At 40.3% G+C, this 26,469-nt stretch overlaps 1 protein-coding gene across 1 annotated transcript in view; it reads left to right on the plus strand.

Moving 5' to 3' along the window:
* Positions 1-26,469, plus strand: part of hspg2 (heparan sulfate proteoglycan 2) — a 95,435-nt gene that overhangs the window by 55,243 nt on the left and 13,723 nt on the right. Inside the window, exons 30-56 of the mRNA XM_053318211.1 lie at positions 4,917-4,984; positions 5,148-5,212; positions 5,347-5,487; positions 6,388-6,579; positions 6,941-6,979; positions 8,147-8,440; positions 9,221-9,304; positions 9,867-9,959; positions 10,050-10,145; positions 10,355-10,585; positions 10,699-10,812; positions 10,896-11,023; positions 11,709-11,795; positions 12,027-12,085; positions 13,066-13,230; positions 13,396-13,506; positions 14,008-14,108; positions 15,218-15,398; positions 17,907-17,966; positions 20,747-20,869; positions 21,089-21,241; positions 22,026-22,186; positions 22,445-22,522; positions 24,083-24,218; positions 24,342-24,493; positions 25,036-25,180; positions 25,728-25,871. Of these exons, the coding sequence (XP_053174186.1) occupies positions 4,917-4,984; positions 5,148-5,212; positions 5,347-5,487; positions 6,388-6,579; positions 6,941-6,979; positions 8,147-8,440; positions 9,221-9,304; positions 9,867-9,959; positions 10,050-10,145; positions 10,355-10,585; positions 10,699-10,812; positions 10,896-11,023; positions 11,709-11,795; positions 12,027-12,085; positions 13,066-13,230; positions 13,396-13,506; positions 14,008-14,108; positions 15,218-15,398; positions 17,907-17,966; positions 20,747-20,869; positions 21,089-21,241; positions 22,026-22,186; positions 22,445-22,522; positions 24,083-24,218; positions 24,342-24,493; positions 25,036-25,180; positions 25,728-25,871 (3,401 nt within the window). The remainder of the gene's footprint in view (positions 1-4,916; positions 4,985-5,147; positions 5,213-5,346; positions 5,488-6,387; positions 6,580-6,940; positions 6,980-8,146; positions 8,441-9,220; positions 9,305-9,866; positions 9,960-10,049; positions 10,146-10,354; positions 10,586-10,698; positions 10,813-10,895; positions 11,024-11,708; positions 11,796-12,026; positions 12,086-13,065; positions 13,231-13,395; positions 13,507-14,007; positions 14,109-15,217; positions 15,399-17,906; positions 17,967-20,746; positions 20,870-21,088; positions 21,242-22,025; positions 22,187-22,444; positions 22,523-24,082; positions 24,219-24,341; positions 24,494-25,035; positions 25,181-25,727; positions 25,872-26,469) is intronic.

Below are 26,469 nucleotides of genomic sequence, written 5' to 3' on the forward strand. Positions count from 1 at the left end.
TGTTTGTAGAAAATACATTTACCAAAGTAGAAAGAACAATGTTATATGTCCTGAGGAATTGTTTGGCTTTTGTCTTACTTCAGCTTTCTTCTGTCCTTTGCTTTAACTTCTTAAGTCTTCTCAAAGGTTGCTTTCTGCTTCAGCTGTGCGCTTTGTTTGTAGCAAAATTTGAAGGTGTTGGCTCATGTGATCTCTGTGCACAGGCCAAATGTATTTTCTGGGCCTCTACGACATAAATGTAGATGTGACATTTATGAGGACTCCTGTCTGACTAATGAATCTTTGCCACTCCGAGGGCAAAGATGATAAGGTGAAAAGGGTGTAAAACGCAACTTATAAATCATTTTAATTTTAACGTCTCTGCCTTCATCATACCTGATTCTGCTGTTTTGACATTAAGAAAAGAGATGCCATCTGCAGACAGTTGTGGGGACCACTTCCTGGACAAGCAGATAGAGGACTTCCTACCTGTTGGATGTGGAGCTGAAGCAGTATTCAATTTCAGCTGGGAGAAAGAGATAGTAACATTGGGCAGTGGTGATGATGATGATGATGGTGATGACAATGACAAGAAGTGGCCTGTTACTACCATAGGAACAACAGTCACCCCTGCTAGGTCTTTACTGTCCACTCCTGCTCATGGTCACATTACATCAGTTGCTCCCAACAGATCAGTAACCAGACTACCTCCACGCTTCACACCCCACCCAGAGAGCAGACAGTCCAGCTTCCAGCATCTGCTCAGGATTCACCTGAATACCTTTAACCAGCGTCTAAGCATGCTGGAAAGCAACATCCTTGATATGAAGGATAGCATTCATACTATGGAGAACCAACAGGGTGATCTGAACACCCAACTGAAGGAGCTCATTGCTATTCAGTCGATTCCAGCGAAGAACGTAAAAGTCAACGCGCTTGAGGAGAGCTACCAAGATATGGAGACCCGTCTGAGCAGACTCGAGGGACGGCTAGAGATCCTGATTGATGGTTTCACAGCCCTGGCTCAGGAGATGAACAAGATGAAACGAACTAGACACATCTCCCGTTCGGCCCAAGAAAGGGTGGCTCCACCTCCCCTCACCACAGTCTTAGCATTACCAATGTACACAACACCACAGCCTCCAGTCAGTAAAGCCACAGTGCCCAAAAGCATACCTACCCCAGGCCTCCCTAAAAAGAAACTCACCACTGCCCCACAGAGAAACGGAAAACACAAACCAGCAGCCACTACCAAGCCAGTGAAAAAAACCACAAAGGTGCAGGTGGTCATGAGGACATCCAAAAGTAAAGGCTCAAGATCGGCAACAAAGGTAAGGGCAACCTCGAAAAAACCCAGGACTACGTCTAAAACTAAACCTAAAGCTACAGTGAAGCCTGGAACAAAGAGAACAGTGACCAAGAAGCCTGCTGTGACAGCTAAACGTGTTTCGCAGCCAGGCCAAACAAAACCGAAGCAAGTTAAAGAAGAAGCAACAGTTACTAAATTTCAGTTGGAGCCACCTGCAAGAACCAAGCAGGTGCGTAAACAATCTGACCAGGCTAATAAAAAGGATTCTGCGCGACCTGTGAAAAACAATGGACGTAATACAGCATTTAGATCAGATGCACCAGTTTCAAAGAAAGTCCAAGATGGCAGAAAGTCCTCAGATGATGATTCAAAGAAATCACACAAAGGTAAATCTAACCACAACTCTCATAAGTTAGTCTCTTCATCTCACAAAACAAAGAAGTCTGCTAAGGATACAATCACAACCACTACCAAGGCTACCACTACGAAGAAAAAGTCCAACACAACAAAAAAGAAATCGAACACAACATCAAGTCAAAAAAGGACATCAAGTCCCGCAAAACCCTTGGCTTCTACTGCGAAGAAAGTAGCTAAGAAGCCTCAGCCGAAGACAACCTCTCACAATTCTGGTGTTTTGGACTTACTGAAGCTCTTAAAAGGAGACAAGTCAGCAAAGCAGAAAAAGAATCAAGATGGGTCTCTTCACGTCGTCCTGGGAAGGCTGGCCATTCCTATCAGAATTATCCCTGATTACTAGGGAATAACTCGTCATGTTTCATTATTATTATTATTATTGTTGTTATTATTATTATTACTGTTTTTATCTCTTGGCTCCATATTTATCACATCTATTGAACTTTATGGACTGCTTTTATGACACTGTGTTATTTGAGAAGGACTTTACAGATGTTTAATGTCATACTGATGTGGTGTTATGATTTTTATATTTGATTCTAATGGCTTTTAAGTTGTATTTTATGACTTTCAGAACTATTGCACAGAACCCTGCTATGAAGAGAGAGATTAGGCTTAGTACCTCTCATACTATATGTGTACATTTGTTTTTTGTGTTATGGCCACACTACCTCAAGCTTTACAGGTATCAACCCCTAACCCATTGTAGGGTCATTTTTAAAATCCATTGCCCATCATACATGTTTTCGTGCATTTACATGGGTATGTCTTCAAGGGTGGCTTAGGTGATATATGTTGGTGTCCTGGAAAAACCTTTCACCTCCAATGCACCCTGTCATTGTAAGACAAAATCACTTATTTTTGAGGGTATGTGTTCTGTGCTGAGTATTTTTAATCAATGAAAGGAAATATGTTCTGCATATTGAGGATGGCTTCAGCTTTCCGAAGAACAGTTCACACTGAAGATGTAAAGTTTTCCTGGGACACTATTACTTTAATATTGAGCCTAAGCTTGTGTGTATTTTTGTTTGCTATAGAAAATTTGTTAAAATGTCAGATTTCTGAAGCTCCAATGATAAAGAACCAGTACATGATGGGCAAGACCAACAATCGTAATACCCTGCTGGGTGCTGCATGTTAATGTAATATGTTGTTCATCAAATGACATGCATATTTTTGTTATTCACAGAAATTTGAACTGTAATGAGGCTAAAAGGAAATTTTAAATAACATTAGCAGCATGACATTGGGAATGTTGTCATGCTGCTAGTGACACACTTTGGTCCAGATTGATGGATGAAATTTTGTATGGGCATTTGTGGTCCCTAGAGGATGAATCGTAATGATGTTGGTGATTCTCTTTTCATTTAGCACTACTAGCAGGTAAAAATTTACCCAATGTTTTTGTTCATGACCAAATACTTCATGACAGTCTTATCAGCTCTACTTGGTGCTTACTGCTAATGAGCATATGTTTGTGAGCATTCCAATACACTAAAGTAATATGGTAAACATGGTAAGAAATGTACCTTCTGAACATCGGCATGCTTGCATAGCCAGCACAGCTTTGCCGAAGTACAGCTTCATGGAGCTGTAGTCTTCCAATGTTGTTTTCTGATGGATTAATCTTCTTGGGCGCATGAATGTGCTCAGCAAATTTCGTGGCATGCTGCCAGGTAGATTATGTATCTTGGTGAAAAGTAGACATTGAGGGGTTCACTAAAACAACTAGGACTTACTCCTCAGGGGACCAGAAATTCCCTCTGTATATTTCACTGGAATCCAGTGTTTTGTTTTGGAAATTTTATGTAGAAAGTTAATCATTTGACATGGGTGCTAGCAGTAAGCTCATGGTGTGGTGGCCAAAGTGGAATTGGCTCAGCCCTTATGTAGTTTGATCTCTTATACCAAATGGTATGTTTGAAGTATGGAGTGTGGTTTTATACCTGTTGGCCCAGTGCTGGCACTGGACGAATGTTCAGAGGGGCCTGAAAACCATGAATATCTACAGTCAATTTCATGAAAGAGAAGTGGTCTCTCACTGACCAGTCATATCAACAACTGTTGTGAATTTTTTGGAATGCGTTGATCCAGTTTCCAAAATCACTGCTATATCATCTTTAGGAGAAATAAAAGTTTAAGTTCTGTATTGAATTCATGTTAATGTAACTTACAACAACATTTTTGTCATGTTATATTTATCTGTATGTCCTTTCTTAATTGCCTTTAGGTACAAACTTTTTTTCTTTTTAAGTATTTTTACATTACCATACCATGATGTATTTTCAAATATCCTGACATAATGGACATTATCACCCATGTTTAAATCCAAGCAACATTGACTGGAATGACTGAAAAAGACAACTACACATTACAAATTACTGTATGTCTTAAAAGTTAGACTGAATAGGGTTTCCCAAAGCAAGTTCATAGCAGTTTGTTGACTGTTGACCTGCGGACCTTCCAGAGGACAGGTGAGGTAAGACTGACAGCCGCTATCGTCAGGGCAACCTGCACAGACTTGTACTTGGGTCAGCCTTTGCTCTGGTGGCAGTGCTGTTGCTTGCTTGGGTTGAATGCAAATTGCTTTGCTTTGTCAGAATATCAGAAATAACTTTCTTCTTTAGTAGTTTAGCATCTTGTCCTGTGGCTCATCATACCAACTATGCTCACTTCTGCTTTGTTCTGATGTCAGTTCTTTATATGTGAAGCTTTTATTTATTTTATGTATCTGGTGGTCATTTTCTGTTTGTTTCTGTTCCTGTACAAAGGTGATCCTCAGTTTCAGCTGTGACACATTTATGAGAGATGGAATCAACATCTGAGATATGTTGAATATTTTAGCAGTGGCTATGCTTCATCCATCTTCAATGCAAGCAATATAATATTATCTTTTTTTCTCTGGGAAGACTGGTTGTATACAATGCAGAGCTGGGGGTTTTCAGTTGAATAAATGGCTTACAGTAATGCAGTGACGTTTGCATACTGGATGGAATAAAAGGATAGCTATGATGTTCCTTGTCTGAATGACTCAGTCCTTTGTTTGTGATTGAGGTCTGCCTTGGGTCATGAAGACTCCCTTAAGGACACATTTCATCAAGTGTATCACCTCATGCAGACTTCCCAGCTTCCTGCCTCATTGTTCTTTGGGTTAAACATGTATCCTCTTTGACTGGAAATATTTACTTTAACACATTGTCTATCTTTATTTCAGATGTGCTGCAGGATACACTGGCAACCCACTGCTTGGACAAAGATGCCATGTTGGCAATGATGACAATGGTACATAATGTATTTTGATCCATTGTTTCATCTTCTGACTCATTTGTTATCTTCACTGAAGTTGCAAATACTCACTTATTGTCACTAATCTGAATTTAACAAAGTGTCTTTCAATTTAGAAGTATTACACACTGTGACTATCTCTTTTACTGCCCTGTTACAGGTAACTGCTACAACTGTAACAGAGAAGGAAGTGAGGGCTGCAATGGTGGTGCGTGTCGCTGCAAGGTGGGAAAACCCAAAAAGCATTTTGATAACACCAACTCTCTGGTTGTTGTCACCTTTTGGCATCCTCATTCCTTCTTGTCAGATTTGAATAGACAGATTCCCTTGTATCTGACTAAAATGGCACTGTGTTGCAGATGAACGTTGACGGCCCATACTGCTCCGACTGTAAGTCCGGAACTTTCCATTTTAGCCCGAAAAACAAAGATGGCTGCCTGTCCTGTTTCTGTATGGGCGTCACCCAGCAGTGCTCCAGCTCTACCTACTACAGAGACCTGGTAAGACTTATAAGTGTTGCAACAGGTACATTCAAAAGGTAAACTACTTGAAATACTTCAAGAAGTGGTTACTTATACAGGACCCTGTACAACCAAACCATAAATAAGTTTCCAATGGATAAAGCTGGTATGCAACAGTAAAGATCTTATCGGCAAGCTGGTTACACTTTTACATCTGAGAGACAAAATGTGTGGTCTAAATTCAAGGAAATCTAAATTTGCCCCCATCACACCAGCCTTAAGAAGTTCCTAGCCATTTAGATAACATCAGTAACACTGGCTGGAGATCAAGTGATATCTTTGCATGTAGGCAATTATTTCTGTGCACCTACTCACAGATAAGTCAGAGTTAACAGCAAGAAACAGCAAGGAGAACGGCTGTCTTCCCAGAACAGAAGGGTGAGAATTGTGAAGGTCATATATTGACTTCACATTTAGTGTCAGCTTTCTCATTTTTGCACCATAATTTGGGGGAAAAAACATCCAACACTCTTAATACTGCTGGATAGTAGCTTCCGAAACGTCTGGCAAATCCAGCATGAACTCTTTTCCTGCTTTTCTATAATTTGTTTCTTCTATTTATCCAAGAACTCTAATTGGACAGGCACCTTGGGAACTTTCTTTCGCTTGTTATCTGCAAAGGTAGTCAGTGTCAGCCAGTAGAACTGAGGACATTGAGTCCAATATACATAAGTATATGTTTTGAGATAAAAACAAATCAACAAACTATTAATACCAAAGAAACATGTCTCTAGTGCTTTGTCAATTCATAACCACAAGTGTTCTGTGGACTTGGTGCACTTTTCCTCACACCATTAAATAACTGCTTGCATTTTCTTTTTGATTTTCATGAAATTTTGTTTCAAAATCTTGATTGTATTTTCAAATGTGCTCTTGCAGGTGTCCTCAGTCTTTTCACCAGGGAACTTCCAGGAATTTGCTCTGGTCAATCGTCAACGCACCAACCGCATCTCTAATGGTTTCTCAGTGGAGGTTTCCACTACAGGCACTCAGCTGTCGTACAGCAACTTTGACAATCTGGGACAGGAGGTTCAGTACTGGCAGCTTCCTGGAGGCTACCAGGGAGACAAGGTCAGTGTGAAAGAGCATATACAGCTATTTAATCAGAGGAAGAAGCCAAAACAAGACCATGAACCCAGTAGAGCTATATATGAGCAGCACTCGCCAGAAACTTTTAGACCACTCTTGTTCTATTGCCATCTTAAATTTTTCTTACTTCAAACCTCAGCCATTCTGTCTTTCTAAGCAAACCTGTGCAAATTGCTTTCCCTGTATGTTTGCAACCTCTGTCTGCATTTGTTCTTTTTTTTCATCTGGTCTATGTGCCATTTATGAGGTGAAATAATGTGCCTCGATTTGACGGCCTGGCCCCAGTTTTCACTTATCTAACATAGCTCTCCATTGTTTGTGTTTGCCCTTCCACTTTCTATAGAAGGATGTTTTCTCCTCTCGTATAAAACGAGCAGAGCAGGTATTGTCAGTGGTTGTCATGTTGTGACTGTGTTCTGGCAATATGAAATCTAATCAAATTTTTTGAGTTTGAAGTACAGCATTGTCTGGCATGCTTCAAATACTTGTTGATGTGGCATTTGGTTTTATAATGAAAGGCATACATTGTATTTTGACGTGGTGCTTCTCCATATGTTGTTGATACGCCTTGTGTTTTATGCCTCTGATGATTTCTTGATGCTGACTGAATTTGTTATTACATGCATGGTATTTTGACAGCAATGTATGCGGTTGGCTACTAAAGTAGCCCCTAAATGTCTCCTAGATTTTACCATTTACATCGCAGTGCATATTGCACATAGAAATTGCATTCTGCTCCACATCACATGAGCCATGTAAATGGTTGATCATTAATGGTCCATTAAAGAGCTTCATACAGTTTAACTTTGCTTGAATAACACTGCCACAACACCATCAAACCAAATACCATCAGCCCAGTGATAAGGAAAGTGATCAAAGAGCTTGCTTTATCCACATCAATAGAGTGACTCGTACTTGCCAGAGGAGCAGCTAAGGAAGGATGCTTCCATTTGGAAGCTAATGGCCTCTGAACGTAAAGGCTCCCACAGACCCAAAAGAGCTAGCCAGGTATTTGGTATGAAATGCACTGTAGGTTGTGGTAGTAAAGGCAACACTCACACATCTAATAAGAATTCATTATAGGCTAACACACAGAGAGTTTGTGTGCTCATAGATGTATGTAGCAGCATGAAGACTCACCTCGGTTTGATGGGAGTTCACTAAGCAGGATCACGTTGTTAGACTCTGCGTGTGCATTTGCATGTGTGTGAATGACACAAGATTTGAGTTGGCATGCAAAGTCCCAGGAAAGTTTATCAAGTGCAAGAAGTTGTTGATGCAAGTGTTTTATCTGTGTGATCTCATTGTTGGAGTGAGTACAGTTCACAAGAGCCTGACAGTTATTCGTGTGCGCAGCATGTCCAAGCGTAGTTTGAATCTAGATCCAAACTGGAAAGCACAACTCAGCATGCTCACCTTCCTACAGTGATGTACATCATTAGTGTACAATGCGGCAGAACTAACATCTAAACCGCTTGACTGTCACATTGACTGTTCCCATGGTTACGTATCCTCTACAACTCTGGTACCCCACTTTCCGCCTCTCCAGGGTGATGTCAGACAGCTGGATGATCAGGTCTGGGCCCTCTTCTCTAACTTCACCCGTCGACAAGCTGGTTCCCCTCCATTCGCCCCTTCCTCTTTTTCTCCCCATTCCTCTAAATCTAAATCTGCCTCATCCTCTTCATCTTCTCGGGTCCCAGCTTCCTCTTCTTCTTCTTCCTCCTCCTCTCAATGGTCTTTACGTAACCTGAGCCCCCCTTCTTCTTCATCTGGTATCTCCTCTTCAATTAGACCAACCAGACCCCAACCCTACTCCCCAGGCCATTCTCCTCATCTGCAGGTACACTCTGTCAGGGATTGCGAGAGGTTTATATGTATTATTAAAGAGACTTTTTGTTTCTTGGTTGTGACTTGCTGTATTTATATTTGGTCTTCAGAGCAAGAACACAGTGAGAAAGACTTCTGCTAGTGCTTCTAGGGACAGCAGCAAGGTAGAAAGTGGCATGACTGAGTGACTGACTTGATGTGTTACTCATGGCACATAGGAAACTGGCATGTTGCTTTCAACAGTTAATTAACACCTAGGGCAGTTAAGTTAAAAATGGTCTTCTACTGGTTTAGTGCAGAATTTACACTGAATGCATAATTCCCATAATCCCATTTCTCTACTGGGTGGTATTTTGTTCAATAGCTCCCACTCACCATCATAGAGTGCACTGTAATTGTCCACTTGAGAACAACATTGGTTTTACAGTAGTCTGTCATTACACTGTTGTCTGGTTTAAAACATCCTCTTGAGCACATCTAAAGCTGTCATTTTCACTTTAATGACAGTGGAAGTTGTTGTTTTAGTTGTTAGATAGAACAAAAGCATGACTTCCATGTTCTTATCAAACTGTCACCAGCCAAAGAATAGATGTTTTAATAGCACTTATACCAGAGAAAAGAAATGTTTTAAAAAGTTGAGCTGTATGTCACACATTTGTTGTGGGGTTACTCTTCACCATGCTTGCTTGCTTGTACTTCCTCTCTGCCTGCATGTGATTTAGACTCTCTGCCTATCTCTCTCTAAGTCCGTGGCTTATTCTCTTATGCCTCTCCTTCCTCCTTTGCCTCTCAGTACGCTCTGGTCTACAAAGGTTTCAGCTTGCTCCAGGATGATCTGCTCTACTGGCAGCTCCCAGCGCAGTTCACAGGGGATAAGGTAACTTTGAAAACTTGGGGGCGACCTACTCCCCTAACCTTGGGTCAACCCTTGAGGTCACAGAAAATACTGCACCTCCTCCAACCTTCCCATTGTCGTTCAACCCTCATCCTCACCAGTTCTTCACCTGTCTATACTCCCCATGACCCCTTCCTCCATGTGTCCTTTTGAATTTCATTGGTCCTCCACTGTAGCAAAAAGCAGATTTTCCTTTTTTTTGTTAATAATCCATATAGACTTCCTCTGTCACACACAATTATACAGAAGATAAACACTCACTGCTGTTTGAGTTTTACATGCTTTGCTGTTTTTGATTTGACATTTAACTCAAGAAGAGTTCAAAGTACAAATGTCAGAAGTCCTGTCATTGTCTTCTGTGGCATTAAATGAACATTTTGTCTGTTAACATGATTACTTTCACATGCGGAAGAAACAGCTTCAAGTAACCACCTGGCACTAATTTTTGCTACATTTGATCTTTCTGTTTCATAATGGGGGAAATTGCAGCACTGTTTTACCTGTCAAAAGATCTAAAGTCTCTTTCTTGCTAACCATGTTTTAGGTGGGTTCCTATGGCGGTAAACTCAAATACACCATTTCCTATGTGCCTGGTTCAAGAGGAACTTTTATTGAGGATGCCAACGTCCAGATTATCGTGAGTATGACCTCATGCTGATTGGCAGCTTTCTTCCATAGTTACATGCATTTGAAGTGTTCCCTTACCTTTTTGATGTTGCTCCTGTAGGGTAATGACATCACTCTGGTAGCCTTCCAGACCTGGAATAGGAACTCGCTGGTTGGCTCGAAGGAGCATAGTCAGTTTGAGATTGTCTTCAGAGAGGTGAGTGGCAACAGCCCAGTGACACAGTGAGCATCTGGCTTTTTGAAGTGAAGTTGTCTGTGATTGAACCTGACCTCTGGCTGGCAAATTTCACACTACTATTATGCAATAATAGACCGAACAATAGGAAATACCCTTGTAATTACATGGTTTTATTGCATTAGAATAACAATTACTGTCTTTTTTTTTTTTTTTTTTTTTTTTTGTAGGAAAATTGGCGGCGTCCCGATGGCATGCCTGCCACCCGAGAACACCTGATGATGGTCCTGGCTGATCTGGATGACATCCTGATCCGAGCATCTTACGCTTCTGAGATGCGCTCCTCCAGTATCTCTGATATCAGCATGGAAGTTGCGGTGCCCAACTACAGTGGCTTGGCACAGGCCCTCGAAGTGGAGCAGTGCCGCTGCCCACCTGGGTACCAGGGACTCTCCTGCCAGGTAATGGTTCATTCTTTCTCAATGAACCATTGAACTAAGGGGAGGCAATACAGGTTGACTGCACTTCACTAAAATGATCCTTCATGTATCTGAATCCCTTTTGTCTGTTTTAGGACTGCGCATCTGGATATACTCGCACTGGGGGAGGCTTATACCTGGGTCACTGTGAGCTTTGTGAATGCAATGGCCACTCTGACTCATGCCACCCTGAAACTGGCATCTGCACGGTATGAAGCACTAAATAATTACATGACTGATATTTGTATTGTTGTGGCACAGATTTCTAAACATGATATGGTTCTCCTTCCAGAGCTGCCTGCATAACACTCAGGGTGAGCTCTGTGAACAGTGCGCCCCAGGCTTCTTTGGCGACCCCACTGTTGGCACTCCAGAGGACTGCCAGCCCTGCGCCTGCCCTCACACTGACCCAGAAAACCAGTGAGTACTGGCACAGATACCTAGACCTCACATTCCACCTCCATTTATAGCTCAAGACTCTTGTCCGGCTCACTTGCTCTTCTTTACAGCAAATTCCAAGTTGTGGCAAATTCTTGAGTTTGATTAGGTTCCATTATTAAGATGTCTCTTGCAACTATCATCAAATAGCTCCTAAATGACATCATCTGATTTTGTATCCACTCTTATTTCATTTTTAGCAAATCAGGAATTTGTTGCCCAGTGCCAGTAAAAAGCTACAGTACATTTGGCCTCTGAATTCTGGCCAACCAGGCTAACCTACTCCAGAGTCTATCTAGCATAACAAATTATTCACTCCAGGTTTTTTTTGTATTGGTGATGGAAGACAAATAACAGGTGATTAAACAGGGGTAGACATGACATAAAAATATAATATATAATATAAATATACAACTAAAATTAGAATTTGTTTTTTGTAACATAAATAAATCTTTCAGTGAAATACGGTAGTTTCAGACATCTGCTTCCAGTGTAAATGTTTTTTTTTTTTTTTAGCATATTTTAGTTCCTTTGCCATCACTTGCCTTGAAAATACTAACAGTAATGTTTTGGAAATTTGTGAAGCATATGTAATTGTCTTCAGTCATTTCACAGCAAAAGATTAAGCTGACATGCTTCTTGTCTATGTGTGTAACTCTTGTAAAAGGTTCTCTCCAACCTGTGAGAGCCTTGGAAATGGAGGCTACCAGTGTACTGCCTGTCAGCCTGGATACACTGGCCAGTACTGTGAACGGTAAGGGTGACCCATTGCATTCTCTCAATGTAGGTCCAATGTGGATCAAAAGTTAAAAGTCATTTCAAGCAGTTAATTTTGATAAATTGCACAGAAGGATGAATGCAACGTCCACGAGTGTCATAACCAGCAAGTATTATAATTAATGAATTAGATTACTAGATTAGACTAGATAAAACATTATCATTGACAATCATTCAATTATTTCCTGTCTGTTTTTACCATCATCAGTTGTGCTCCTGGATATATTGGCAACCCACAGGAGAGGCAGAAATGTCGTCCATATGATGGTAAGGCCACATTTCATTATAGTAGAAATATGACTTAACTGTGTTCATGATAATGTTAAAAAACATTAAAATATATACAGTACCAGATAAAAGTTTGGGCAAATTCTCCCTGATAGTGTCCAAACTTTTAACTGGTACTGTATATAAATGCTTGTGCTGTATGTGCTTGAGTTATAGTCTGTAGTATGATGCTGCTAAAAGAAAAAAAAACCAGAAGTGAAACTTTGCAAAAGAAGCTAAGATAAGTAGAACTTAGCAATAAAATTCATGGTTCATTAATCGTGACTACATACTCCAGTTTGGAACTGTTTCACAAACCTGTGACTACTCTTGTAAAGAATATTTAAAGGTATCCTGTGTAGTTTTATTGTTAACAAATACCTCTGTTTCCATTCAGTGTTACTTTGCTGTGATTTTTCCATCCTACTTCTGCCAACTGTTAGCAATAGCATGGGGACTACTAGCAGTCAAAAACTCCACAGGATACATTTAAGTTTGGCCTCAAGTTAAACATCAAAATACACACATGCTCCTGCGAGATGAAAAATAAACCCACAACACAAATGAAACTGAAAATAATACGAACAAACATCCTTCACAGCCAAATAACAATACAGTCTGATGAAGATTTTAAGTGAGGCAATTCTACCACTGCCTTAAACTGACTATTCAACAATGTTCAGTAGAGGTGGATATGAGAGGGGAATGACGTGTAAGCCCCAATAAAACAGGGGGCATTACAATAGCATTGTATGAGTCTTACACTACTAGGCCATGGGGACACCTCAGCTATTTTACACTCTTCCCTGACCCGATTTGGCTTAACTTGTTCATCGAGTTTTTCTTCTCAAAACAGAAATGAAACATCTACTGTATCTTACTGCCTGACCTGACATTGTGAAAGTCACTCTGATGCTTTTTATGTTGATGTTTTCAGAGAATATTCCTGATGAGTTTGTTATGATCTCTGCTCTTTGCAGCTGCAGCCTCCCTGGTGGTGAAGGTTTATCCGGAGAGGGTCCTGGCTACCCAGGGTGGGCCTGTCACTCTGCGGTGTCAGGTGTCTGGCTCTCCTCCACACTATTTCCACTGGTCCAGAGAGGATGGACGTCCCATCTCACACAGTACTGACAGACGCAGACAAGGTACGGCACAAATGTCAACAACATGGCCACAACTAGTGTAAAATGAAGACATGATCATATTTTGTAGAACTGATATACTTACTATTAGAGATGACATACAGAATGACAGCTTATGTGTGTTTCTAATCTGTGTGTGTGTGTGTGTGTGTGTGTGTGTGTGTGCAGGAGCAGAACTGTACTTCCCTACTGTTCAGCCGAGTGATGCCGGTGTTTACGTCTGTACCTGCAGAGACCAGCACAGCACCAACAGGAGCCGTGCTGAAATTGTTGTCACCAGTGCGTATTGGTTTAATTGCCAGATGAGCAAATATGTTTTTCCCCTTATGCTTCTTATCGCAAGAATATGAATAGACAGCACCGGTGGGTTTGCTGAAGCATGGATTATTTAAGACCTCTTTCAAATGCACATTCTTGCTATTTGGAGTTTTGCAAGTGCAAGATATGCACAACAAGTCTGGCAAAATATGTTTTTTGGATCAAATGTGTCCTTCAGGATTGATAGTTATTTTTATAGTGAACTTGAAGTAGCTTTTTACTTTACTACTGATTAAATAAAGGCTTTACATCTGATGTGGAGCAGACCTGATTTGATACAGAGCTCATTTATATATTATGTCAGACTTTGCCTTGACTATGCCTTTCATTAAAATGTTTTGATGTTTAATCTTTGTTCATCAGTTTGCTTTTTGTAAATTGCAGTACTCGAACTGTATCAAATTATTAAATAATGTAACAGAAATTTTTAAAAATGGTAATAAATTCTCTGCATTTGTCCAGGTGTCCCTTTCAAACCCATTGAGGTGACAATTGAGGAGCCCAAAGCCCAGACTGTTAGGGTGGGGTCCACTGTCAGCTTCATTTGTACTGCAAAGAGCAAGGTAACACTTTTCACATTTTTTTTTTTTTAGTATTATTATTATTATTATTATTATTATTATTATTATTATTATTATTATTATTATTCATTCATTTTATATTAAATCATTTTGCATTTAAAGGAATAATCAAACATTTTGGGAAATACTCTTATTGGCTTTTAAAGATCAATACCACTCTCATGTTACACATACACTAAATATGAAGGTAGCTAGCTTATAATTAAGAGTGGAAATGGGAAACAGCAAGCCTGGCTCTGTTCAAAAGTAACAAATCTGCTGTGAGGCATTCTAGTAATTGAAGGACTTAACAGCAATATGAAAAAAGCAAGAGGTCTAAAGTTGAAAGTAGAAATTCATTTGCCACCTCTGCAGTGATTTGTTGAAAAACTCACAGTGACAAATTGATGCGAGTCAGAAAATGTAGTCTTAACCTGTGTAGATAATTATGATACTTCTGAGATCCCTCTTTGGCCTCCAAAATTACAGTTATGAACCAAATGAAGTGCTGTTTGGCTCAAAATCACATACATTGTTGGAGAAAGTCATAGTTTGCCTATTTACACAATGTTTTCTAACAAGTAAGCTAATGACTAGCTTGTGAGTGCTGATACTGGTTTATTCAATGGGTCAATAAAAGTCACTGCTCTCGACCACACATAACCCCCAGTAAAACCACAAATTGTTGCTTTTAACTTAGTTTTTTGTCCAGATTTAAAAAATGAAATACAGCAAGTTAATTAATGCACTTTAGAGCTGCTGTTAGGCAAATTGTGTTACCTTTGGACAGAGCCAGGTTAGCAGTTTTTCCCTGTTTTCAGTGTTTATGCTAAGCTAACTAACCATCTTCTGGCTGTAGCTCCATACTGTATTTAGCATATATGTTTTGAGAGTAGTGTCTATCTCTAACCCTAAATTTCTAAACTTATCCTTTTTTATTTTAAATGTGTAATTAGTATTTATATTACGTGTTGGTAGCATTGGTGCACCCTGCCTTGATGTTGTAAGCAGAATACAACCTTTTAGCCTAATATTTAGAATTTTTGTCCCATTCTTGGGCAATTGCATGCAGCTCATAAGTTTTCTGTATTTATTCGCTCACCCTTCCACAGTCACCAGCCTATACTCTGGTATGGACCAGGCTGGGTAACGGGAAGCTTCCCAACCGTGCCATGGACTTCAACGGCATCCTGACGATTCAGAATGTCCAGCCGGAGGATGCTGGACTTTACATTTGCACTGGCTCCAACATGTTTGCCATGGATGAGGGCAAAGCCATCCTCTACGTGCCAGGTTCGTGATCCACGGCACCGCATTCCATAACCCATCACTCCCCGCCACCCTGCCAGCTCTGGCTCCCATAGCCCCCCCCACACCCCCCACCCATTAAACTTGGAGTTTTCCCCTTCAGCTTGGAATGGTGCATGCTTCTCTGTTTGACTACATTTCACATTGTGCACTGTAAACACTCTGCGTTAACAGCATAATAATAAGCTTGCAGTTCTAACTCCAAATGCTTTTGCCTTCTGCTCTCAGATACCAAAATATAAGCCACATCTTCACATCATTCTGCCAATCCAGCTCTTCTTGTTGCATTTTTTAAAGCTTGCTGCCTTGTTTGTTTCTTATTAATGGATTTTTTCCTGTACTTTATATGAAGAAATACAGCTTGTGGGTTTGGTTTAAATTACATTTTCCTGATAACATATGGGGTCAAATATAATGCAGTTATAAATGTAACTAATCAGCGCTCAAAGTCACAACACATCCACTAAACTTGGGCCAAAATGTGTGCTCTTTTTGATCAATGATTTGTGGGTGATACTTTCTGCCAATACTCAACTCGAAGCTGCTGCTGTTATTTTATCCTTTTATCCTTTCCTCCTTCCTCCCCATACGGGTCAAATTAATTGGTGGTGGTTTATTTGCTTATCAATTACTGGTAGAGCAGCTTGAGGTTTTTACTAGAAGGGTGCTGGATTCTGGTGTCTATCTTTAACTTTGGGCTCCTGGAGTTCCTCCCTACCTGAGCTGTAGAGTGTAATGATGATGATGAGGAGGAGGAATGTGGCTGCCACGATGGGTCTATAGTGACTCTGCGACTGACATTGAAAGAGGACTTCAGTGTATCTGCAAGAGAGGAGAAATAGGAAGAAGCCCAATACTCTTGATTTGTTTGTGCCGTTCCGCTCCATATATATATATACAGTATTCCCTCCTGAAATTACTGCCTGATGTGTTACTCTCCCGGTCATCCTGATCATGAATGTCAATGAACAAAATGGTGCTATTAGCCATGCAGTTGGTTAAACCTGTGGAAATATCTTTTAATTCCTTCAGTGTCAGCAGAAGTCTGAGCTGTTTGTATCAGTTGTTATTCGTAAGTTTAAGTTGGTAAAATACTTAAGATCTGACTTGAAATGCGGAAGAAAACATTTTTTTAAGTCCTAATTTTGTCAATAATCAGCTACAATTGTATATTATGGTCTTTTTATATACATCCTGTCAATATTGACACATTGTCTTCTTTGATTGACTGAAATATGTTATCCTGAAATGTTTCCATGAAATCAAATATATCAGAAATGTTAGAATTTCTTCTCTTTCTCTTTGGTAAGTTGTTTTAAAGGGAATTGGCCATTTGAATGCAATTGCCTTGTATGATGTGTGTTTACTTTTAGGCTATTTAGAGAAATTACTTTGTTGTGTTTTTCTAAGAAACTATTTTTATATATAACAGAATATTTTACACCTCAAAATTCACAGGTCACATTTCAAACCACTTTATTTACTATTTGGTCTGCATTCCTTTTTTTTTGTTAATTCTTATTGATTCAAAGGCTATATGATGCAAATAAAACCAAAGGTGCTTCTGTAAAGATCTTAGTCATTTTTTAATATTTCTTATTAAAGAATACCTAACTGATGTAATGTACACATGTCACACTGTAATGTATTTATCATAACTGTGAAAATATTTTGTGAAAAAGAGAAAAATGATTAAAATAATGACAATAGATCAAAGTGATTTGCTAATTTTATGAATGGGGCTCACACTATCTTGAACAGTTTAGGATAACCACAAGCTGTATGCTTTTACCAGCTGAAAATGAAACTATGATATTTCATTTTATATGTTTGAAAACTGCTTCTTGCTACTAACCTGCATGTCTCGTGTGGCTATTCTGCAAACCTCTTTTTTACTCTTGCAAAGTTGTCATAGTTGTGCCTGTTTGTGTGTGTTATGGTATTTGTATCTTGATAATGAATACACAGGATAAGAAGCATATTTGAGAATCCTTTTTTCTTTTTGTTTATCCTATAACCCATGATGTTGATTTTACAAGTGTTTCAGTGTGAGATAAGCATGTAATAATACAAACAATATGGTCATTCTAACAAACACTCCTCAGTACTTCGTTTTTGGGTAACATGTACCAGGTAAGTATGAAAATGGATTGCATATTGCTATGAATTTAAAGGCACCAACAGTCATGGTCAAAACATTTCTTTAAATAATTAGGAAAATCCATCATGAGCTGAAATAGAAAAATTAAAAAATTCCTAGATGTTTGATATCATGTTGGTGCCATTTGAATTCAAGTTCATGTTTTTTTAGCATGTTTACAATGTGTGTGGTGCTTTTTGGAATCAATTGGAGAAAACCACGGCGGCCCACGTTTGGAAATGGATATACTATAAGTGTGTCCGGGAGGTAAAAGGCTGTTACTCCGGAGAACTGACCTGTCAGTTTACCTGTCCCCTCCTCCCTCCCTACCTCCTTCCCTCCCCCATCTCCAGAAGCCTCACAGACTCAGATGTTTTACACAGCCTATGAAATGTTTGAAGGACACAGAAAGCGTAAGTCCGCATGGGCATGGTTTCTTCTCTGCTGGGCTCCCTGAAGGGACCCGCCTCTCCCTCTCTATATCATGCATGCACTCATCTTCTGCAGCATGGATATATGGTGGCCTGGTAGCGACCATGTACAATCAACAAACTGAAACTGACTCCACTCACTCTCACACATGCCAGCCCGGAGCATCCAGGCTGTTTTATGTGCTGTTAGTATGCAGTTCCATTGGGACCTAAATCTTTCAGTGGTGTAAAATGATCAAATTAGTCATATTTAATTTATGTTAGCGTCAAACTTAATAGATTGTACATGAGCATTACTGGCTCCCACCTGGCTCTTTGGGTTCATTGGGGTCCATCACTGCAGGAAAAAGTGCATGATCATTCTTATGGGCACTCCTCATGAATGTTGAGTCTACTCTCCATTATTATAAAACTGTCAGTGTTATACAGTAACTAGAGGCATCCACAAAACATGCATTGTAAACAATGAACCCATTATTTATCCAGAAGTATATTCAGGATGCTTTATCACAGCAAATAATTGAATCAGTTAAAGCTTAGAAAGTTGTCAACATATTATAAAATGTCCCTCTAAATGGGACAGAAATATAATAAAGCCTGTTACTGATTATATAAAAGCACCACTTTAAGTTAATGGAGTTAAAATATAGCAACTTGTTACATCAGCAGGTTTAATTGCTCATTAAGCCCTAAAATTGACATTTTATTACATCTTGCCAACTGATTTAGCTCCGCAGTTAATACAATGTTAGTCCTAGATGTGTATATTTTTTTAGGTCTCCACATTCAGAGAGAGGAGGTGTCCCTTTTTTCCCTTTCTTCCTCCTGCGCTTTCTTCTTTCTCCTAAGGAAACTTGCTGCACTGAGAAATATATGTCATCTGGGCTTCAAACATCATACTGTGCTTAATACATCCCATCACAACCTCATTACATCACATTACAGCTGAATGTGGGTTGCAAACTGGTGTCCACTTTCAAAGTGTCAAACGGAGCTGTGCTTAAAATGACAAATGTGATATCTAGAGATGGAAGTCAAACCGTACTGCATATGTCATCGAGAAGGCAAAGGATCCATTTACCCAGAATATAAGAAAAATATTTTTCTGTCTCAACACTAGTGATATCTTGCCAAGCAGAAGTTTTTGGTTCTGTTCTGTTTTGTTTTACAGTATCTGTCCATGTTTTGATATTTCTCTGCTGCCATACAAATACAGTGGTGGTGAATGGAGCTACTCTCTGGATAAGAAATAGTCCTTATGAAAACTGTTGACAGTGTAATCTGTGGCTATTGTCCAGAGTAATAGGGATACTATCTTTGGAGAGACACATTACTATTAGCCATACTAGCAGCATGGTTCCAGGGACAGCAATGGCATTTGATTTGTCCAACACCCCAAACCGAAATATATCAAAATCTGTTGTCAAGATAGTCATGAAATTTGGTTCAGCCATTCATGTCCCTCTCTACTCAATACCTGCAACTGGGGCTGCAAATAACAGTTATTGTCATTATGGAATAATCTGCTGATTATTCTCTTGATGAATCTTTGAAAATTTGTGAAAATTGTCCAACACAGTTTCCTAAGGTCCAGAGTGATACCGTCAAAGTACTTATTTTGTTCCACTAACAGAACAACCCAAAGATACTAGCATGTATGACACAGAAAAGTAGCAAATCTTAGTAGTAGTTGATCAGTTAACCAATCTATAAATCAATTTGGTTTTTTCAGTCAAAAACTAACGACATCCAGCCTAGCCTCAGCTGAACTTTGTGTTTCATGCTAATTAGTAAACGTTAGCATGCTGTCATTAGCCTTTAGCTCAAAGCACCACTGTGTCTCAGTACCAGCCTCACTGAGCCTCTCGTATGACCGTAGACACTTTGGTCTGGCTCGAATGTCTTTTGTCAATGTTTTCAATAGTACACATGAAGTTTAATTTAACTTCATTGTATCAAAACTTGGACAAATAAAACCAAAACTATTTTCTTGAAGAGGTACCACTAGAAGTAGTGAAGTGTGAAATTATTTTTTCTTAATCTGGGTGAACTGGCCCCTAAAATTTAATTTCCTGATGCAGTGACACTTCTATGAAACCATTTAAAAACCATGTCAGAGATACTACAAAACATCTTTATAGTCACAATCCAAATTATTCGCCATTCTTAGAGGTTACTTGTGTGTTAAGTGTAGACTTGGGGCCCCCATGTCTGCCCCCATGTCCCATAGAGAGCAATGATTCCTCTCTCTGCTCTGGGGTTTGGTATCACTAAGGTCAGAGAGTCACAGCTCCGCCCAGGCTACAACAGTCCCAGAGGTTTTCAGCCTGCTTAGATAGCCTCATACTCCTCCCTTGCAACTGAAAGAGGCCTTTCTTTTGCTCTGTCACCCTGGGATCATACGGGATTGAATACGAAGTCTAGCAGCCAGCCAAACTGGCGCAGACAGCAATATGCCCAGGGGCCATGCCAAGGCCTGCCTGCCACATCTCATCTGTTTCATCTGCTCTGAGGATCTAGACTGCCAAGGCTGTGGGTGGGGGCATGGGCAGAGGTCATCACTCTCTCTCAGTCTGAGCAATTCATTATAATCACAAGCATCCCCACAGTTTAATCTGTATAATGTCCAAGCACAGGACTCATACTCCTGACAAGGTCTCATATTCTGCTCCACCACCTCATGCTTTATTTCTCCATTTGCTGTACTTCTGGGAAGTTTTGGTTTTTCAGTCAGTGTTTGACTGATGTGTCTTCCTCTGTAGCTGCAGAGGGGGCTCAGCCTGTTGCCACCATCACTCCCTCAGTGCTGAATGTCCAGCAGGGCCAGAGGGCAGAGTTTCGCTGCACAGTGACTGGGAATCCAACCCCTGCCATCGAATGGATCGGTATGAGCAGCTAGAATTCCCCTTTAATCAGCTTTTGGTACATATCTTGTTGAGTTATAGTCATAGTTTTTGTACAAAGGCTATTTTCTGTTATCATTTAGCTTATTTTGTGAATCTCCTTAAATGATGCAAAGTCACAAAGATCTTAACCCGCATTTGAAACATCGCCTCAATGCTGATTATGTCCTCAGTGACAGGGTGTAACTGTGATTGTTACAGGAGGTCCAGGGAACAGAATGAGTCCCAGAGCTGTGATAAGAGGTGGTGTATTGACCTTCACAGCAGTGGACTCAACTGATCAGGGAGAATACGTCTGCAAGGCCCTGAACACTCATGGGGAGCACACAGCACAAGCTTCTCTATTCATCCAAAGTACGCTATGTGTTTGTGTGTGTGTGTGTGTGGACATGTATTATTCATATGAGTTGTGGGGACATACATCTGTTTATATAGTCATGTTGTACTGATTTACCTAAACAGGTTTTGTGAGGCTGGGGTACAAGTTGAGGTTAGGCACTTAGTGTTTATGGTTAGGAAGGAAGGAAAGTCAATGCAATGTCTCCTTAGGTGATGGATGTGTGTGTGGTAAGTTTTTCTTCTAAAAACAAGGGAAACAGATTATTTTACCAGTTTTCAATGCATTTTCAATTGGTCTATATTTTTGAAAAACACAATTGAATCATCTGAATTTTTGAGACCTGTACAGAGAACAAATACTGTCTTTAATTCATCACCATCTTGCTTTATAGTGAGATTATGTTATAAAAGAAGACACAACACAATCTTCCCCTAGTGAATGATAAGTTGCATTCATAAGCAACATAAGACATCTATGCTGAAGTTAGTACACTCAGGGGATTTGCTGCTGCAGTCTTCCTTGATCTGGTATCATCAGTAGCTTATGGTGGCTAATATTAGATAACTGAAGGGAGATATTGCTTTACTAAGCCAATTTCCTGACTTAATGACTTTTTCTACTTGTGCTACTGTAACACTATAACACATTATAGTATGACACAGGTAAACAAGTAAATTATTTTATCACAAAAGTAAAACAAGCCCCAAACAATTCATCTGTTGACATATTAACTGTCAAGCTCAAGATATTGTGGCAGTTATATTTTATAATTAAATAATCATGCATTGTTTTGGTTAGAGTCCAACCCAGGTGGCCTAGGTACCCAGCCCCAAGTCCAAGTCAGTCCCCAAAATGTTGAAGTCCACGAGGGCGACACCTTGAGGTTGTACTGCAGAGCATCAGGAGCCCCCACCCCGAAGCTCACCTGGCTGAAAAATGGAGGAGAAATCCCTCCACAGGTGAGACCCCTCATGCTGTCTCCATGCCTGAATAATGACTTAACATGGATTAATTAAAACCATAACTATATTCAAATTCAGCTGTGCTGTTCAGGTGTGTCCAGTGCCGATGGTATTTCATCATACTGTGTCAGTTTTTATGAGTGTTTCAGCATTTTGACAATTTACCTGTATTTTTCCCTCCCTTCTGTTTGTCCCCTCCTCCCTCCCTCTTTTTTTTTTTTTTTTTGATCCCACCCTATTCTGACGTTTGCTCAGGCCATTCCCTCTCATGGTTTCCATCAGTTTAAAAGCAACAGTATCGATGTGTTACAGAGACGTATTGAGGAGCTGCAGGTCTGTCCATCTGTCCACTGTCTGTCTGTTCCGTCTCGTAGTTCACATCCATTGTCCTCCACTGACCGTCGTCTTCACACATTGTCAACTAAATGCATGATCAAATGTCCTTAATTCACACCTTGTAAAACCCATTAATTTACCATAGCTGCTCACAAAGTCCATTTAGAGCTGATGTCAATAATATTCAAACCAACTAGTTGAGTCTTATTGACTTCTTAGTGTACATGCATGCAGTACTTGTTTTTATGTTGCGTTTTATTAATAACAGTGTTACATAGTCCTTTGTTTTGTCCCGTCCACATCATACCATGCTGACGTGTTTGGGCTCTCAGCACCAAGTTGACTCTCATCATTCCACTGAGTGTATTAACAGGACTAAGTATACAGTAGGTACTGTAGGTATTTCAGACATATTTTGCTCTGTGCCAGGCGCAGCCCACTGCCCCCCTGCTCCAGGGGGTTTTGTGTTAGTCTGGTTTCTGCACAGCCCTCCTCGGCTCGGTGAGGGCTCTGAGGCCTGTTTAGTTCTGCCTCAGAGAGTCACTGCGTTGTGTCAGCCTTTCCCAGGGGGAGCCGGGCTCTGCCGTGCGACCACGCAGAAATTCTGTATGCTCTAGCAAACGGCTTGCTTTGAAAACTCGTCAATGGGTTCAGACACACATTGAGCCAGGGCCCGCCTCAGCCACTGCTCGGTTTAGCCTCCCTCACGGTTGAATGGGCCGGAGCTAAGCAGCTTTGTCCATGGATGCCCCAACAACCCCCGGATACAGTAATCCCTCCCCAGACCCTCCCCTCCTGATTCCCCTCCCTCTGAGGTGTTTCCAAACTTAATAAAAGCTTATTTTCAGTCTTGCTGGGCCCCTGGCTGCCATGTGGAGTAGTGTACAAACAAGTCAAGTTGTTGATTGTTCATGAGCTAGAAAGTCATGAGACACATAGCCCTTAAATATGAGTCCTGAAACTGGTGCAGGTCTTTGGTTCTTGATTGATATTTATTTATATTGCCTGACATTTTTAATGGTGGTTATTTTGCTGAGATTATTCCAAGATTGTCAAATATTTTGTAGTTAAGACATGCTTTGTAAGGTTTGTTAAGTATACTCTGGCTCAAATCAATGTGTCACCAACTGTTGATTCTAACTGTCCTAATGGTGTCATCACTTTATACAATCATCAATCATCAATTCTTTGTCTCATATAGATTCAATTTAATTATCACCAATCACGATACATTAACAAATTATAACACCAACAATCATTGTAGTAATGTTGGCACTACTTTGTACACAGGTTCATGTACAAAGTAAGAGTGCCATAGAATCATGATCAAAAATCCATTTACAGATAGTCTGAACTGTAGCAATAACAACTCTTGTCTTGTCTTAAAAGATCTACGCCGTAGTGCTTTTGTGTTACTATCAGCTACAGTAGTCATGTCGTAATGTCATATTTGTGTTGTTTCATAGGACATGAAACAAGTAAGTGATGAGTTTTGTCTTCAGTATGTGACTTTTCTGTTTCGATGTCAAAATGAGAAAAAAATCATATCCTCTCCAGGCCCGCATGGACCGCACCGACATCGGTACTCTGATCATCCCGAACATCGAGATGTCCGACTCCGGCATTTACATGTGTGTCGGTAGCAACAGCATTGGCTCAAATAGTGCACCTGTTAAAGTCACTGTGCTTAAAGGTGAGGACTCATGGTAGCCAAACAGAATCAGCCCACCTCATAAGATTTGTGAATCATTCAAAATTTTGGCAAGTGAATCTTTAAACCTAATGTGGTGCATGCTTAATGTTTGTGTTCGTGCAGCAGAACATGCCTCCTCAGTTGTCAGCATCCAGCCATCTATAGCTGATGTCCAGGAAGGCCAGAGTCTGGAGCTCAACTGTTTTGCTCCTGGAAATCCTCCACCCCAAGTCACCTGGACGAGAGCCAGTGGCCGCCTTTCCTCCAACCACCAGGTAGAGCAAATACTCTCACGCACAACTGTATGTGTATCATTGTGCCCCTATTTACTGGAGATGTCTTACATTCTGGTAAAGGTATTTCATTTCTACATCTTTTGAATGTTAAGCAGCAAAAACTTTCCAAAACCCCTGAAAGAAAAATATTTGAGTCAGAATCACTGCACAGCTCTGACCTTTCAGTTTGAAGCTTGTTAAGTGTATGAGCAAGTAGGCACATGAATCTACAGATGCTTGCTGTCCAAAGTGCAGTTAGAGTTCTTCTATTAGTCTGTCAATTATGCTTAGGTCTGCTAATTCTTAAAATGCACACCTATAGAAAAGTGTATATGCTTTTTTTTTGTTTTTCCAGGGTTTTTCAATCCCATATACATTTTTATCAACAGGATTGTATTGTAAGTTTTTGGCAGTTGTAGAGGTTTTAGAAGTGGTTGTATTATTATTAGTAAAATCTATATTCATATTAATGTTGGTGTTCTGATATTTCTGTTCTCTTAATCTGAAATGAAGTAACTCCATGTCTTGTTTGCTGTGTGCAGGTTCGTGGCAGTCAGCTGCGAATCCTGTCAGCCACTCAAGAGGACTCAGGAGAGTATATCTGTCGGGCGCAGGGACACACTGGAAACCCAGGATCTCATATCCACCAGGCCTCTGTCTCTGTATCTGTCACTTCATCTTCTTCGCGTAAGTTAGCCGGCACTTCATGTGGACTCTGTCACTTCGTAGACTGACAAGAGTCTTTTATTGTATTGCAGTAGAATAATAACAAAGAGACCATTTTGCTCTTTTTTTCAACTATTTAATCCAGATGTACTCTACAGTGAGGTCAGGCAGTGATTATTTTCTCACCAAGGAAATTTCAGTTGATGGCAGAATCAGTCAGAGGCTGGAGAGAACACATTGAGGGAAGGGCATTACATGGCAGGGTGTTGTTCTCACACTAACACTGCCTCACTTCATGAATGAACTTTCCAGTCGTACTTTCCAGTGGAGACAAGTGTGACTTCAGATTGAATGATTTTCCCTGCTACTGTCCCATGATCTCAACCTCATTCACTGCTTCCTGGACTACAGCAGTGTTATGAGCTGCCAGTTTATCCCATGGCCACATCGTATAATAATTTATTACAAGTTTCTGTGAATAATCTGTCAGCTAAATGAAGTGAGATCGTGGACAGTTATGTTCAAATAGAATCTTGTCCGGAGACCAAACTCCTGGTTTCTGCTGCAGGTCTTCAGAGTCCAATCATCGCCATCGAGCCCCACAGTGCTGCAGTGCGTGTGGGCGAGTCGGCCAGTTTCAGGTGCAGGGTGTACAGCGGAGCCCAGCCTGTCAGACTGGAATGGAAACTGGCCAACAACCAAGCACTGCCAGGTAATAACCACACACACACAACACACACACATACACACATCCTCCAAGGAATAAATCTGCTTAATGAGTTCTGAGTTTATGGTATCATTATTTACAAGCAATTATAGCAGCAATCCACCCATGAAGTACCCCTCTGTTACTTCATTTAATGACTAATTTCTAACAAATATTTTAGAGCTCACATCCTTTTTCCCGGGAATAATTTTTGGATTACTAAAATATTACATGCCATTTAGCCTCATAAGAAAACATGACATGGTGGTTTCTATTTTTGGCTTTTCTGCTTGAAACATACAGTATGTTTGCTTTGCAGTGTGTGCTGTATCCAGTAATTTCTTCCGCTGTCACATTTGCACCCTCGCTCACTGATGTGATGTCTGTTCAGAAGAGTGAAAAAAAGTGAATTTGGCTGTGCTCAGCCACTCATTGTAATCTTCCCAAAACATTTCTTAAACTCTTTAACTCCCTTTTGAATATCTTCAAGCAGCCTCAGATCCAAGATAGGGGATAACTCACCATATCTTAAAATACTCAAGCCATTTAGTTTTTCTCTTTTATAAAGTTGGGGGACTCACCAGAGACAAATTAAACTCTCAAG

The sequence above is a fragment of the Scomber japonicus genome, chromosome 4 (genome assembly GCF_027409825.1).
Source record: "Scomber japonicus isolate fScoJap1 chromosome 4, fScoJap1.pri, whole genome shotgun sequence".
NCBI lineage: Eukaryota > Metazoa > Chordata > Actinopteri > Scombriformes > Scombridae > Scomber > Scomber japonicus.